A 16,225-nucleotide genomic window follows, 5' to 3' on the forward strand; every position below is an offset into this window, starting at 1 on the left:
TGATATAGAAACAACAAAATCTCTTAATATAAAATTACAGACATCACACAGGCGAAGCAGATTTTGAAGTGAAACTGTGAAGACACACAAACCTTAAGAGTTTCTACTCCAGTGTGACTTTTTGTGATCTCCTCACTATAAAAAAGCTACTTTTACTCTGTACTGCCACATAGTTAAGAAACCCAAAAGCAGAGGGATTGCAGCACAACATCGTCTCTTTCCATTTTCATTAATTATTTGCATACAGTTATTACATTTGTTATGAGCTGTAAAAATTCTAGATTTATTGACAGCTTGTGTTTGTCTTGTATGTTCGCCGTTTAGGGCTGCGTCTTGTCGTGGTGAGTGGGCGGGCTTATAAACCAAGACGATCCCAAATTTACATTTTTAAGACAGAAAATCCAGGGCAATCCAGGAATCCAGGGTTCGATATCCGGAGGGGAATGAACAATGGTAACGTTGGTAATGGGTCAATTACCATATCAATGGAGAGCAATTAACATCACCCAGTGGGGGCCCTTGGGGAAGATCCTTAATGCTACTACCTCCCGAGCGCGGTTTGGCTGCAGCTCACCGCTGGATCAAATGCGGGGAAGAATTTCCCCATTGTGAGCTAAAAAAAGTATCAGTTATTATTATTATTAAATACTGACATATACTCACATCTGTACATGACTCCTTAATGCTTGTGATGTTTTGAATACTTAAATCTGAAGTAAAGAAAGTAAAGACCTCTTTAAACGATGACCTGACATGACTGTCTGCTACAGAATGAAGGTTTCATGGAATTGTTTTTCAGTCAAGTTGAGTAAAAAGATTATCACACCCACTACTCTATCCATCTGGACTATCCAGGGTTACACGGCACTCATCTGTGAACTAAACTGTTAAAAAATGAGTCTTCATGTATGTCTTCAGCTGTTTCTACATGTGAATGTTGTTTAGGGATAGCCAAATATGCTACTTTGTAACAGTACTTTAGAAGCTGCTTTAATCTGATGCATTTGACTGGCAGTAATCTTCCTCACTCCTTCTCTTTTTTTGTTTTTGTCTGCTCCAGCAAAAAATGTAAACAAACATGATTAACATAAAGTTTATCCTCAAAAACATTTTTTTTTAAATATACACCTAGTGTGTCTGAAGACTCATAAGCTCCTATTGCAACAGTAATATGTGTCCAATACAAGAGACCTTCAGTTCTTATTAATTGCTCAGTTGCTGGACAGAACAAGTTAAAATAGAGTTTGTCCAGTTATATATGGTTTTCATACACTGAAAAATGTTTATAATTTGTCAAATTTTCTAAACTGTGCAATTCAATTTTTGGTACTAGCACAATTATAAGTACATAATATTTCATTTGACATATGTGAGTAACGTGAATGTTGATATTACAAAAAATGATCCGATTAGCTGTCATGCAGGTGTGTACAATGTCTTCTGGGGGAGCGGTCAGCTGCAGACACAGTAGCGGTGGTTTAACCTCTCAATCTAACATCATTATCCAACCGCTCAGTGCTGAATGTCAAACAGATGATGCATTTTCTGTTTGTCCAGCTTTATTTCAGGCTCTGTTTCGTACTATAGTATCTGCTCCTTCTGAGATTTGGCAGCAGCATATTTCTAGAGCTTTGTATAATCTCTTTTTAAATTATAATTTAAAATTATGAATCTGTAAAGACTTGTTTTTAGAATACTTTTTTTTTTAACAAAGAAGGTTGGGGGTTGAAGGGCAGGGATGTCCAGTTTAGTCATTTTGTTATTTCAATTTAGTATTTTCCCATTGAATTCCATGTATTCATGATCCTTATGATTTTATGTTTAACTTTTTCAATTACCTATACGAAGCCCATCGAGACGAGTATTGTTGTGAATTTGGGTTATACAAATAAAATTGAACTAAATACTCAGCACTGATTCGTATGTGCTGTGTGTGAGAACTGCTCTTAGTTTAAAACAGAAGTGTGTTGTCTCTTGTAGAAATGTTAAATCAGAGTTTTATCAAAGTGTCTTGTGAGTTTTGTGTGTGATTGTTGTCAATATTTGGTGGAAGGAGTAACTTGTTTCTGGCAGGATCATCACAGACGGACCATGATTTTCGCCGGCAGCGTCCGTGTGTTTGCTTCCCGCAAACACAGGACATTAAAAGTTCAACAAAGCAGTTTCACCGCAACGTCTTCCCGGTGATTCTATCCACTAATGTGTTTTCTAACGATATGGCCGCGTTTGAGGTTTACATACATCGTTTTTGGGCCATTTATGGCACAAAATGAAGCGAAAACTTGCTGTTCGCTCCGAGAAACCAGGACGTTTCCGAGATGTTTGAAGTCTCCTGGAACGAACCGTACCGGTTCAGGAGGTCGACTGTGAGCGCAGTTTGGACGGCGGGGAGTCTTCTTCGTGCTCTGGTGATTATTGTGTTGGTCAGTGTTGATTTTCAAAGGTTTTTGTTTGAAAACCCTCGCGGAGAAAACACAAGTAGGCCTCGTTTGAGGAAGCAGGCCAGCGGCGGGGAGGGTTGCTTCTCCACGGTTCTCATGTGTGATATAAGTCCCGCCTCCTGCACTCAGCTCTCACTCGTTCAGTTGAACACCGACACGCACGCAGACATGGCAGAGGAAGCTCCAGCAGCAGCCGCAGCGCCGGCGAAAGCCCCGGCCAAGTCCCCGAAGAAGAAGAAGGCCGCTGCCCGCCCCAAGAAGGACGGACTCAGCATCTCCAAGCTCATCGTGGCCGCTGTGGCCGAGTCCAAGGAGCGCAAGGGCATGTCCCTGGCGGCGCTCAAGAAGGTGCTCGGAGGCAAAGGGGTGGACGTGACCAAGGCCAACAAGCGCATCAACACCGCCGTCACCAAGCTGGTCACCAAAGGGTCCCTGAGCCAGACTAAAGGCACCGGAGCTTCCGGGTCTTTCAAGCTCGCCAAGGAACCCAAAGCCGTCAAACCGGACAAAAAGGTGGTGAAGAAGAAGGCTCCCGCCAAAGCCAAGAAACCCGCCGCCAAGAAGACCGCCGCGGCTAAAAAGCCAGCCGCCAAGAAACCCGCCGCTAAGAAGTCCCCGAAAAAAGCCCCGGCTAAGAAGGCAGCGACCAAGAAGGTGGCGCCCAAGAAGAGTCCCAAGAAGCCCGCTGCAAAGAAGGCAAAGGCCGCCAAGAAGCCCGCTGTCAAGAAGACTGCCGCCAAGAAACCCGCGGCCAAGAAGGCAAAGAAGTAGATCCGCCGCTTCGGCTGCGTTCACCGCACCAAAGGCTCTTTTAAGAGCCACCACACACTCTACTCCAGAGCTATTTCCACAGAATGAGCCCTCTGACGGTACAAGGCACACAGGAACACATCTCCATTGTGCTAACAATGTGTTAACAAGCAGTGACCTGATCACAGAAGTGCGAATGAACGTCTGACGCATACAATGTATTTGCATGACATGAGATTGATTTTCTAAAATCAATCAACAATCGCAACGGAACCCTGAATTGAATGGTGGCATGACGATGTCAGACTGAGCTGCATTTCTGTCACATTGTCACCAAACTCGACTTCCAAAGCATAAAGACAACAATGAGCCTACAGTTGAATCAAAGAAGACAGAATCATAAAGCAGCTCAACGCTCTCTGACGTCACATCAACGCACATCCCGCTTTTTTCCCTATTTTAAATCCAACCAATGGGATTTCGTAAAAAGGCCCCGCCCCTTCGGATCAGGGTCCGCGTTGAGCCGGCATCCTCTTTAAAAAGCGGCTGTTCGTCGCTCCCTCCACATTCAGTCTAGTCTTTCTCTCCAAGACTCGACTTGTCGTCCAGGATGGCCAGAACCAAGCAAACTGCCAGAAAATCCACCGGAGGAAAAGCTCCCAGGAAGCAGCTCGCCACCAAAGCTGCCCGCAAGAGCGCACCCGCCACCGGAGGAGTGAAGAAGCCTCATCGTTATAGGCCCGGTACCGTTGCCCTCAGGGAGATCCGGCGTTACCAGAAATCCACCGAGCTGTTGATCCGCAAACTTCCCTTTCAGCGGCTGGTGAGGGAGATCGCTCAGGACTTCAAGACCGACCTGCGCTTCCAGAGCTCTGCTGTCATGGCTCTGCAGGAGGCCAGCGAGGCTTACCTGGTGGGGCTCTTCGAGGACACCAACCTGTGCGCCATCCACGCCAAGAGGGTCACCATCATGCCCAAAGACATCCAGCTGGCCCGCCGCATCCGCGGAGAGAGGGCTTAGATCAACTAGATGTCCTTCACAACCCAACGGCTCTTTTAAGAGCCACTGACATGTCTGTTTGGAGCTCCAAGTCCCTCCATTTGTACGACGTTGCGTTACACTTGTGAAATCGATCCTTTAATATGTTGTGTCCTTGTCGACACACACAAAGGTGCATAGTTGTTATGATTTTTGACAGGAACCATTTATGTTCTCGCGGGAAAACTCGAGAAAAGCAGCAGAAGCAGAAATGTGACAGTCATGACTAATCATGATTTTGAACCAGATGAAGTTATTGTTATTCCTGTTCATCCAAGCAAGACATGTCAAAGAATGGTGAAATACATTGGTCTTTATCCCCAAATATGCGTCAGAAAAATCTGTCTGCAGAAAACAAAGACAGTGTCGGGGTCCACTGGGATGGCAGTGACTCATGTGACCATGTCAATTCAATTGAAAAAGTTAAACATAAAATCTAAAGGATCATAATTACATAGAATTCATACATAATGGAAAGTAAAGTCCAGCAGATGAGCTTCATCCAGATGGAGTTTGGGGGACGGTCGGGGGGGGGGGGGGGGGTCGAGCCGCAGACAGTATCTAGGTCAAGACAAGCATGGCCTGTGGGAAATGTGCACAAAGCACAGTGTGATGACTGGTCACTCTTGTGCCGTATATATGTACAGACACACACACAACTTCCTATTGTGATTGCTTGTCTGTTGTATTGTGATTTTGTTTTTTTTCTGGTTCACAGTGCATGTATGTAAAACAAAATTTCAAGATTATGTTTCAATGTTATGTAAAACTATTGTATTTTATATGGTAGTCATTCAAAAGTAATACAGTAGTGTTTTTAAGAAATACGACTGAATTATCTAATAATTGAACCACTTCCTGTTAGAGGTAAGGAACGCAATTTCACTAAGTTTTTGAAAGAATGATTGGTAATGGAGTGAGTAATGGAGTTGTTGTTACCATGGCGCCGCGTGTGTGGCAGCTTATCTGGGCAGCTCTACCTTTTTGTGTTCCTTACTTTGCGTTTTTTAATATTTTCTTCCAACTTATTTGTGTTTTTTGTATTTTTCAACAACTATTACAAAGTTCTGCGACAAAGGACAGGAACATCATTACTTTTGCTTTTTGTTTTTTTATTTTTTCTCAACTTTTTGAACCGGCCTCGGGGGATCCGTTAATGCGACTCCATTGTTTACACTCAAGATCAGCTGTTAGCTCTTGGACGAGTTGAGATTCTCCTCGCTGGAAAGCCAGATGTTCCAGCTGAAATACGGAGGAAACGACGAGGCTGCAGAGCTGGAGTTAAACGCCGGGAGAGAAGACGGAGGTACAAGCCATGTTTACCATCCGTTACTATGGGAAACGTCCGCGCGCTCTCTAACAAGCTGGACGAGCTAACAGCGCTCATGCGTCTGCAGCGGGTGTACCGTGAGAGCAGCCTGCTGTGTTTCACCGAGACGTGGCTCCACCAGGACATGACAAACTCCGTGGTCTCAGTTACTGGATTCACGCTGGTGCGGGCGGACCGGAGCGCGGCGCAGAGCGGAAAGAAGAAAGGCGGTGGTCTGGCGGTGTTCGTGAATGACAGATGGTGTAACCCGAACCACATCACTGTGAAAGAACAGCACTGCAGCAAGGACATTGAACTGGTGGCAGTCAGCGTTCGGCCGTACTACGTCCCACGGGAGTTCTCCCATGTGCTGGTGGTGACTGTTTACGTCCCTCCGTCGGCTGACGCTGCTGTCGCTTGTGAGCGCGTGCACAGCACCGTGTCCCAGCTGCAGACACAACACCCGCAGGCCATGATCCTGATTTCTGGGGACTTTAACCATGCATGCACCCCCCTCTCCGCCACCCTGTCCAACTTCACCCAGTATGTGAACTGTCATACGAGGGACAGAAAAACTCTGGACCTTTTCTATGCTAACATCAAGAATGCCTATGCTTCTGCCCCCCTCCCCCCTTCAGGACGCTCTGATCACAACCTGGTCCATCTCTCCTCTGCGTACACTCCAGTGGTGAAACAGCAGAAACCACAGATTAAAACGGTGAAGATCTGGACTGAGGAAGTAACAGAGCGACTGAGGGACTGTTTTAGCACCACAGACTGGGACGTTCTCTGCAGTCCACACGGGGAGGACATTGACAGTCTCACTGACTGCATCACGGACTATGTCAATGTTTGTGTGGAAAACACAGTGCAAACAAAATCAGTGCAGTGTTTTTCCAACAACAAGCCCTGGGTCACTCCTGAGCTGAAGACCCTCCTAAATGAGAAGAAGAGGGCTTTTCTCTCTGGGGACAAGGAGGAGCTACGCAGAGTACAGAGGGACCTGAAATATAAGATCAGGAAGTGCAAGGACTGCTACAGGAAGAAGATGGAGCAGCGCCTGGAACAGAACAACATCCGTGATGTGTGGAGGGGTCTAAAACACATCTCAGGACATGCTGAGGCTGGAAATGGTCGCCAGGTCACAGGTGACCAAGCCTGGGCAAATGAACTGAACCTGGGGGGTATTCCAGAAAGCAGGTTATGCTAGCTCCCACGATAAGTTTGAGGCTAAGGAAGTTGATAACCTCAGCTTTTGGTTCCAGAAATGGAGGTATGTTTCAGGGTAGGTCAAGTTACCATGGCAACTCATGCTCTGAACATAACCTGGTCTGGAGCAGGTTTAGTTGAAGCTTAGTTTGTTTACAGAGAGGTGAAGCAGCATGGCGTGTCCATTTGAAGATGATTTAGTGGATGAAAAAGCTCAGATAATACTTTTTCCACCATGAGAGGGTGATAAGACCACATATGGATGTTGGAAAGATAAACTTGTTTACTTTGATCTAACTTAATTATTTGCTTCAGTTAAGATAAATCATTTTTTTTGTTAGGTCAACTTAAAAATAACACATAGTTATCAGACAATTATTTTCCTTTCGTTCAAATTAATTCAATTAAGTAGGTGTAACTTTGGTGCTGCCGTTAGATCGGCACCGCAAGGGATTCTGGGATATCATTCCCTTTGCCTGTCTGGACGGATTTGGGTCTAAGTGTGGGTTTTTTACAAAATGTGTTTAGTTGTATAGCTGTTTTACTGTGTTTCACCGTGTTTTGCCGAGCTATTTTGTCCTACTATGCTTACGTCTCTGCACCATGAGTGAGAGTAAGGGAGAGGATGATGAGTTTATATAGTACCCCTACCACGTAATCATATTATGACAGTGATGGAAAATTCTTTAATGAATTTTTGCACTCCGTGCATTTTTTCCCCGTTCTTTTTATTGTTATAAAAATGAGCATATCTGCCGGCTCAAACTTAGAAGACATATGAAAGTTCAAGAAATATAAGTAATTAAGATGGAAAAAAGATTAATGGAGTAATGTGACATTTAGTTAGATAAATACGTAAATTTGAGTTGTATAAACAATTATTGAGTTTGAATTAATTTAACTAAATTATTTAAATTATTTTTCAGCCATGTTACTTTTTTGATGGACTTGTAATTTTTTTCCGCCGTCATTAAAATCTCAGACTCTGTCTCACTTCCGTCTCAAGTGTCGCGCTGTCTTTTTTTTTCACCACGCGTTTCCATGGTGACTCCAGAAATCGGCGATCTATTGAGAATGTCTTTATGTACCGTGCGTTAACCCAGGGTTACCAAGTCAAGCGTAATTACGCCAACTCATATCCGGTCTTTTTGAACCGACATACCCAGAGTAAGCAAGTTCAGGCGGATTTTAGCCAGAGTTCAGGCTTAAAGTCAGGCTAGTTTAAACATGCTTCCTGGAATACCCCCCTGTTCTTTAAAAGATTTGATTCTGCCCAGCCCCCAGTCTCCACCCACTCGGCCCCCTCTTCACACCTTTCCAGCTCAGGCGTCTCCTCCCAGCTGCAGCTGTTACCACCTCGGCACCAAACAGTCCACTCTCCCCTTCTTTCAACAGAAGCAAAGGGACCCCCCCAACGACTCACAGCACCAGATCAGCCACCGCCCACCCATCCTCCAACCCCCCTCTGCCTCACCCTGAATCAGGTTAGGATGGAGTTAAGGAGAACAAAGGCCAGGAAGGCAACAGGCCCTGACAGCATCACCTCCAGGCTCCTCAGGGAGTGTGCAGACCAGCTCTGTGTGGTGATGCTGTTCATATTTAATATGAGCCTCAGACTGGAGAAGGTACCAGTCCTCTGGAGGACTTCCTGCCTGGTTCCGGTTCCAAAGGTACCTCGTCCTACGGAACCGAACCACTTCAGACCTGTCGCCTTGACTTCCCACCTGATGAAGGCTATGGAGAGGATCATCCTCAGCCATCTCCGCACTCAGGTGAGCTCAGCACTGGACCCGCTGCAGTTTGCATATCGACCAGGCATCGGGGTGGATGACGCCATCATCTACCTGCAGCATCGGGCCCTGTCTCACCTGGAGGCCCCTGGGAGCACTGTGAGAGTCATGTTTTTTGATTTCTCCAGTGCTTTCAACACAATTCAGCCATCACTGCTGAGGAGGAAGCTGGAGGTTGCAGGTGTGGACCAACATCTGGTTGCTTGGACCATCAACTACCTCACAGACAGGCCACAGTTTGTGAGGCTGCGTGACTGTGTGTCTGATGTGGTGGTCTGCAGCACGGGGGCACCTCAAGGGACTGTGCTCTCCCCATTCCTGTTTACCCTGTACACATCAGACTTCACCTACGACTCCCACCACTGTCATCTGCAGAAGTTCTCAGATGACAGTGCCATTGTGGGCTGTGTATCAGGGGGGGATGAGCAGGAGTACAGGGGGGTCATCACTGACTTTGTTAGCTGGTGTGAAGTTAACCACCTGCTGCTTAACACCAGCAAGACAAAGGAGCTGATCCTGGACTTCAAGAGGTCCTCACCATCACAGTCACCGGTGAACATCCAGGGTTCAGACATTGAGGTCGTGGACACATTTAAATATCTGGGTGTTCACCTGAACAACAGACTTGAATGGTCCAACAACACGGATGCTCTGTACAGGAGGGGCCAGAGTCGCCTTCACCTGCTGAGGAGACTGAGGTCCTTTGGCGTGTGCAGACAGCTGCTGAGGACCTTTTACGACACTGTGGTGGCCTCAGTGGTCCTTTATGGAATTGTGTGCTGGGCGGGGGGCAGTGCAGGCAGAGACTTGAAGAGGCTTAACAAACTGGTTAGGAGGGCCGGCTCTGTCCTGGGCTGCACACTTGAGTCCATCGAGGAGGTGGCGGACAGGAGGATGTTAGCTAAGCTGACATCCATCATGGATAACCCCTCCCACCCCCTGCACCAAACTGTAGAGGCGCTGACCAGCTCCTTCAGCACAAGACTGTTGCACCCTCAGTGTAAGAAGGAGCGCTACCGCAGGTCATTCCTCCCCACAGCCATCAGACTGTGCAACACCGTGTTACAGTGACACTCCACGGACCCAGGGGTGTTTTTCTGTTTAGTCATAGATTCATTTACTTTTGTTGTAGTTGTTGTTTTTCAATTTTAAATTGTTTTTTGTTCCTGAACAGTTGTTTGTTTTTGTTCTTGGTGTGAACTTCATTAGTTATTTCTGTATTTTGAAAAAATTTGTAATGTTTTTTTACAGATACATGTTTTGCAGACCGCATGTTTTTTACACTTTTGCAGCTGTATTTATTTAATATTTATTTCTTTATTTAATAAGAATCTCATTTTTGATAATAATTTTTCATAATAATTTTAGTAATATTTTTAATTATCTAATATAAATGTAATTTGTGATGTCCTTTATTGATATTATATTATATAGATTATTTCTGAATGTCGTGTTGCTGCCAAAGATAAATGAAATTTCCCCATTGTGGGATTAATAAAGTCATCTATCTATATCTATCTATCTAATGATATATTCACACTGTTTGTTAGGATTTTTTCGGTTTCAGAAAATTTTTAATTAATAAAACATGCACTGGGTCAAATTGACCCAGGAACATCATTTCTATTCCTCACAAATGAACATAACAGGAGGGTTATTTAAGCAATTTTATTATCAGAATTAAAAGAAAATGCTATGGAATATAGATGTCCATTGTCAAATGTTTGGATTCCACTTTCCGCTGCCTGCTTGACAGCAGTCCTCGGATCAACAGATTTCATAACTAAGTTTCAGCTGAAACTGTTGCCTGATCTGAAAGTAGACATTGGACAGCAAGTACGTTTTTTGCTTCTGCACCCGGTAATTTTTACTCCAATATTTCTTTGGTAAATCAAAGTTCCCCGCCGAACAGGACAAATTTAGAGTAGTATACTCACACACTAACTCACCTGGCACACATTTATTTTATGGAGAAACTAGTTTTCATAACCTTTTCCCTTGTTTTATTTCACATGATAGTCTTTCCAAAACACTTTAGTATTTGGAAAACACAGAATATTATACTGTAAAATCCTTTTATCTACAAAAATACCTTCAGATTGTGTCCATTGTGTATACATACACACAGGGGCGCAACAACCTATTACCTAGGGGTATGCAGCCACGTTAACACCCCCCACCACCACCACACACAGACATAAATGGACATAAAACGTCCCATCCACCCCTCCTGGGGCTATGTAAACATCCACACAACACTTTTATTGTTTAAATGTATATCTCATTACTTATCTGATCATGGATATGACCCAGCAGAACATTTTTGTGAGCCATTTTCAACAGTGTGCTGCCTGAATGATTCCCCATATTTGTATGGTGAAGGCCATTCAGAAGGATCCCAGATCAGATCCAGTCATAAGCTGACTTGGTAAAAAGAAAAAGAAACAAAAACACCATCTAACTCATAGCACATACTTCTCTCTACTTCTGGCTGTATGAGCAGCTTTTATCATTATTAAATGTTGTTTCTGTCAAAGGATAAAAACTATTTCAGTGTTTTGGTACAACTAGTTAAAGAAATTATGTATGTCTGTCTGAAAGAAAATCAGCATAAACAAGCTCCTTTATTTTCTATTCATGATTAAATCCTGCTCAGTACAGCTGCAAGACACTTGTGAACATTTTACTTTAGTTTCCAAGCCTGTTTTTAAATCACATTTACAGAAACTTTTCTTCATTCTACATCTTTGTCCCTTTTGCATTTTCTGTTTTGAGTCCCCAATTGTTTTTTTCTTTTGCATTTCCATGTAATCCTGTCATCAGATGATCAGACAATTCAAATAAAGCAATCAACAGCACGTGTCCGCGAGGGCGCGCTCCAGCACGTTCTCGCGGACACGTGCTGGAGCGCGCCCTCTGTGCAAGACCCGAGTGAGGGAGGAGCAGCTACAGCGGGGTCGCCCAATCAGTTACGATGTGCTTCTGTTACTGATCATGTCATGTCAATGTATGTGCACAAACAGCTATGAAAAAAACGGTCCATAAATCATTTTTACAACTTCAGTTTGGCGCCCCTATGCGACGCATATGCCGCTTACCCACTTTTTGCGCTACTGCATAAACGCAATTTATATAAGTTACTTTTTATGTTTATTGCATGTTCTCTGACAAATCATTCGTGTGTTTCTTAATCAACGGTCCCATATTTTGAAATCCTCAAGCAAAACGGGAAGAGACAGGAAAAAAGTATACACGTTCAGCGATTGGCCAATGGCTGTCTACGCCTGCTTTGACCAATGAACGAGAAGCTACTTGCCTATATAAATGTCTGGGGCTCTCTGGCCACGCATTTTTGATTTCCACGCGACTAGAAATCACAAGAAGATGTCGGGACGCGGGAAAACAGGCGGCAAGGCCAGGGCGAAAGCAAAGACTCGCTCTTCCCGGGCCGGGCTTCAGTTCCCCGTGGGCCGTGTTCACAGGCTGCTGAGGAAGGGAAACTATGCGGTGCGAGTGGGAGCTGGAGCTCCCGTGTATCTGGCAGCTGTGCTGGAGTATCTGACCGCTGAGATCCTGGAGCTGGCCGGGAACGCTGCCCGCGACAACAAGAAGTCCAGGATCATCCCCCGCCACCTGCAGCTGGCTGTCCGCAACGACGAGGAGCTCAACAAGCTGCTGGGCGGGGTCACCATCGCTCAGGGCGGCGTGCTGCCCAACATCCAGGCTGTTCTATTGCCCAAGAAAACCGAGAAGACAAAGTAAAGACCCGGATGTCCCCAACCACACCAACGGCTCTTCTAAGAGCCCTCACACTGTCTATAGAGCAACGTTCTTCTCATCATGTGCATATAATCTAACACCATAACATGTATTGATTTAAACACATACTTTTTGACAGTATGTTATTTTGTCTTTCAATTACCGCAAAGGGGGGTGTAAGGGTAGGGATGTCCTGTTTAGGCAGCCCAGTTTAGAATGTTCCTATTTATTCTTGATCCATATGATTTTGTTCACTTTACAATTACCGGTACGAAGCCCATTTAGACGACCCCTACTGTGAACTACAAATAAAATCGAATTTGAATTAAATTTCACAACTTTCGTGTCAAGTGTGTAAACATGTCCTACCATTCTTTAGAGAATTTTTTTATTGTTCTGTCAAAGAAACATTGTTAGATGGAACACCGTACCGATTACCGACAAACGAGTTAAAAGACAGCTAAAACTTAAAAAACAGCTTCTATCCAAGGGGCATCGTGGCCTAAAACTTTGCTAAACAAGGTTAACTTATTAAGGGAAACGTGCAATAGCTGGAGGTGTTTCATATTTGTTTTTATGTTTTCTCTCTATATTGTCTTATTTCGCAGTTTTAGTTTTTTATTTTATGACGTTTTTATTCCACCGGAAAATTTGCATCTTAATTTCGTTGTATATGTACAATGACAATAAAGATATTTCATATTTCAGGTTCTGGCTATTCTGACCAGATAGATTTTAAAGCAGGGTTATAGATGGATGATTAAGCGGGGCCAGAGATTGATTTTAAGGTTTAAAAATATTGAGCTGATTTTATCAAAACTTGGACTTGTTTATGTTTTGGGAAAATTATGTCAAAGTTAACGCTTAAAAAAAAACTACGTTTCGTTTTATGATAACACACTGCTCCGTGTTTTCTCTCAACTAATTTTGCATCAGTGACGTTCTAACATTTAGACCAATCACTGACAAGGGACCACACAACTTCATTTACATGGAGCATGTATATATTCAGAGGTAGCGCGCTGTTTGTCATTCAGTTGTTTTGTCCGCGTGATCAAAATGCCTGAACCCGCCAAGTCTGCGCCTAAGAAAGGCTCCAAGAAAGCCGTGACCAAGACCGCCGGCAAAGGAGGCAAGAAGAAGAGAAAGACCAGGAAGGAGAGCTACGCCATCTACGTCTACAAGGTGCTGAAGCAGGTCCACCCCGACACCGGCATCTCCTCCAAGGCCATGAGCATCATGAACTCGTTCGTCAACGACATCTTCGAGCGCATCGCCTCCGAGGCGTCTCGTCTGGCTCACTACAACAAGCGCTCCACCATCACCTCCAGGGAGATCCAGACCGCCGTGCGCCTCCTGCTCCCCGGGGAGCTGGCCAAGCACGCAGTGTCTGAGGGCACCAAGGCCGTCACCAAGTACACCAGCTCCAAGTAAACTGTTGGTCTTAAGCCGAGAAACAAAGGCCCTTTTCAGGGCCACCCACTCCTTCATTTGAGAGCTCTGGTTTCTTGTACCAAATTACTGTTTTGTGGTGCTTATTAGTCATATGAAGGTCAACTTGGCGATGCCTAAAAGTTGTCATTTTGACGAGCATGCCTAAAAAATAAAATCTCAACGTCAATCCGACACTGAAATTGATGAATCCAGACTAAAACTTTATTACCCTGTTTTTCACTCCGCACAACCTCTAGCTTACAGAGCTAGTGGGAAATGGTTCCCATTTAATATCCAAAAACAGTTCTGAATGAAGGACTGAGGGGATGTAGGAACTTCAAGATGAAATTGATAAAAATCGCAAAGAAACGTTTCTGTGTGGCACTAAACTTTGGAATGGGTTAAGTAATGAGCTCAAACTCGATGTATAAAGAAACTTGATTTCACGGTATGAAGATAAGAGTTAAGGAGCAAGATGTGTTTGAAAAATTCAAAATGTGTGAGCAATGTGCAATAATGATTACTGAAATGTTTAAATTACAATCAAGCTGTTAATAAGCAATGTATAGCAATAATTATTTCATGTGATAATGTGTTGTGATTATTAAATTTTACTGTTTACTGAAATCATGTTTTCTGAAGATAATCATTTCTAGACACTGGATTTTGTGACTTGAACTGAATTTGTTTTTTTATGTATCTTTGCATTTCATCATTTCTGCAATGAGCTTGATAAATGTCTGGAAATTCTTTTAATGTATTGACTACAATGCTTGAATGCTATTTTTTTTAATTCAGCGGGTCCTAATAAATCACTAAGGGTTTCTCCTGTGGCCTATTTAGGACATTTCAGACCAGATTTTTGCATTTTTTTGTGTGGCGTTGACTTTACGTTTTACAATTATTACATCCTTGGTTTTTGAAATCCAAATGCGTGTCATCTTTTGCCCCAAATTAAGGACACAGGAAACAAAATGCATGCATCATGCTTAACCCTTGTGCTATCATAGATGACCCCACCCCCTTACATTGAGGTGTTCTCCCTACCATGACAAAGGTGGATAAAGGTGGAAAGATTTCATGTAATCCATGGACACCAGTGAAGATCACAAATCATTGAAGAAAAAAGGTTCAGAGCACTGTCTAGAGCAGGGGTCTCAAACTCAAATTGCCTGGGGGCCACTGAAGGCGGGGTCTAGCTGAGGGAGGGCCACAACTTCAACACACACACACGCAACTTCAATTCAATTTTATTTGTATAGCCCAAAATCACAACAACAGTCGTCTCTATGGGCTTCGAAGTAAAACATGAACTTAAAAGGATCACGAATACAAAGAGTTCAATAGGAAAATACTAAAATGAACTAACAAACAGACTAAACTAAACGGTTATCCCTGCCCTTAGACCCCCCTTCGCGGTAAGGAAAAACTCCCAAAAAAACGGATTCCGGAAAAAACGAAGAAACCTCAGGGGTGCCCACATGAAGGAGGGATCCTCCCCTAGGACGGACAGGCGATTTACCAGAACTCTTAGAGAAGAATTAACTTATCTAAATCTACAACTACATATATAAAAGTCCAGCAGACGAGCTTCATCAAGCCGTGGTTGTGGGGACAGTCAAAGGCGCGAGTCGAGCCTGAGACAGGAACTACAGCCAGGTGTAGGAGCAGGAGCAGAGACGAGGTACTCGGTCAGGTACAGAGCAGAGACTAGCCAGAGACAGGAACCACAGCCAGGTGTAGGAGCAGGAGCAGAGACGAGGTACTCGGTCAGGTACAGAGCAGAGACTAGCCAGAGACAGGAACCACAGCCAGGTGTAGGAGCAGGAGCAGAGACGAAGTACTCGGTCAGGTACAGAGCAGAGACGAGCCAGAGATGAGCCAGAGGCAGGATCCACAGCCAGGTGTAGGAGCGGGAGCAAAGGCGAGGTACACGGTCAGGAATTGGAGCACGGATGAGCCAACTGGAGTCTGGAAGCACTGCCACTGCCCAGGAGGGGAGAGGAAAAGAGGGACAAAACATGAATCGCACTGCACCAAACAGGCATGGAGAACTAAATGATAAATTATGATCAAGAATAGAGGAGAGGAAGCGTAGAAGTAGAAAAGAAAAGAGGACAGAACCCCAGTGCACCATAGTTACCCCAGCTTTAACTTCTAGCAGCCTTTTAAAAGAAATAGGTATTAAGTGTAATTTAAACAAATTAACATTAAGTTAAATAATCTCTAAATACTAACTAGTCTGATAATAAGCCTGTCCAAAGAGTAATGTTTTCAGTCTAACTTTGAATGTAGAAACTGAGTCGGCCTCTCTTACATGAGCTGGGAGTTTATTCCATAAAACAGGGGCTTGGTGGCTAAACGCTCTACCTCCAACCGTACTTTTACTAATTCTAGGAACCACAGCAGTCCTGCATTTTGCGAGCGAAGTGTTCTCATTGGATAGTAAGGGACTATGAGGTCCTTAACCCTTGTGCTATGTTAGATGACCCCA

The 16,225-nt window shown here is 44.2% G+C and overlaps 4 protein-coding genes across 4 annotated transcripts; all 4 read left to right on the top strand.

Moving 5' to 3' along the window:
• The first annotated feature begins 1,892 nt into the window (after positions 1-1,892).
• LOC101158376 (histone H1) lies at positions 1,893-3,578 on the top strand. The gene has a single exon (XM_004076084.4). It carries the CDS (start codon positions 2,319-2,321, stop codon positions 3,210-3,212), a length of 894 nt encoding a protein of 297 aa, XP_004076132.2. The 5' UTR covers positions 1,893-2,318; the 3' UTR covers positions 3,213-3,578.
• Positions 3,579-3,755: 177 nt separating this feature from the next.
• Positions 3,756-4,547, top strand: LOC101166976 (histone H3). The gene has a single exon (XM_004076034.4). It carries the CDS (start codon positions 3,802-3,804, stop codon positions 4,210-4,212), a length of 411 nt encoding a protein of 136 aa, XP_004076082.1. The 5' UTR covers positions 3,756-3,801; the 3' UTR covers positions 4,213-4,547.
• A 7,331-nt stretch (positions 4,548-11,878) lies between these two features.
• LOC101158625 (histone H2A-like) lies at positions 11,879-12,635 on the top strand. The gene has a single exon (XM_023962727.1). The coding sequence runs from the start codon at positions 11,923-11,925 to the stop codon at positions 12,298-12,300; it is 378 nt and encodes a 125-aa protein (XP_023818495.1). The 5' UTR covers positions 11,879-11,922; the 3' UTR covers positions 12,301-12,635.
• Positions 12,636-13,333: 698 nt separating this feature from the next.
• LOC101167224 (histone H2B 1/2) lies at positions 13,334-14,576 on the top strand. Its single transcript, XM_004076035.4, has one exon. The coding sequence runs from the start codon at positions 13,357-13,359 to the stop codon at positions 13,729-13,731; it is 375 nt and encodes a 124-aa protein (XP_004076083.1). The 5' UTR covers positions 13,334-13,356; the 3' UTR covers positions 13,732-14,576.
• The last annotated feature ends 1,649 nt before the right edge of the window (positions 14,577-16,225 follow it).

This window comes from Oryzias latipes, chromosome 14, assembly GCF_002234675.1.
Source record: "Oryzias latipes chromosome 14, ASM223467v1".
Classification (NCBI taxonomy): Eukaryota; Metazoa; Chordata; class Actinopteri; order Beloniformes; family Adrianichthyidae; genus Oryzias; species Oryzias latipes.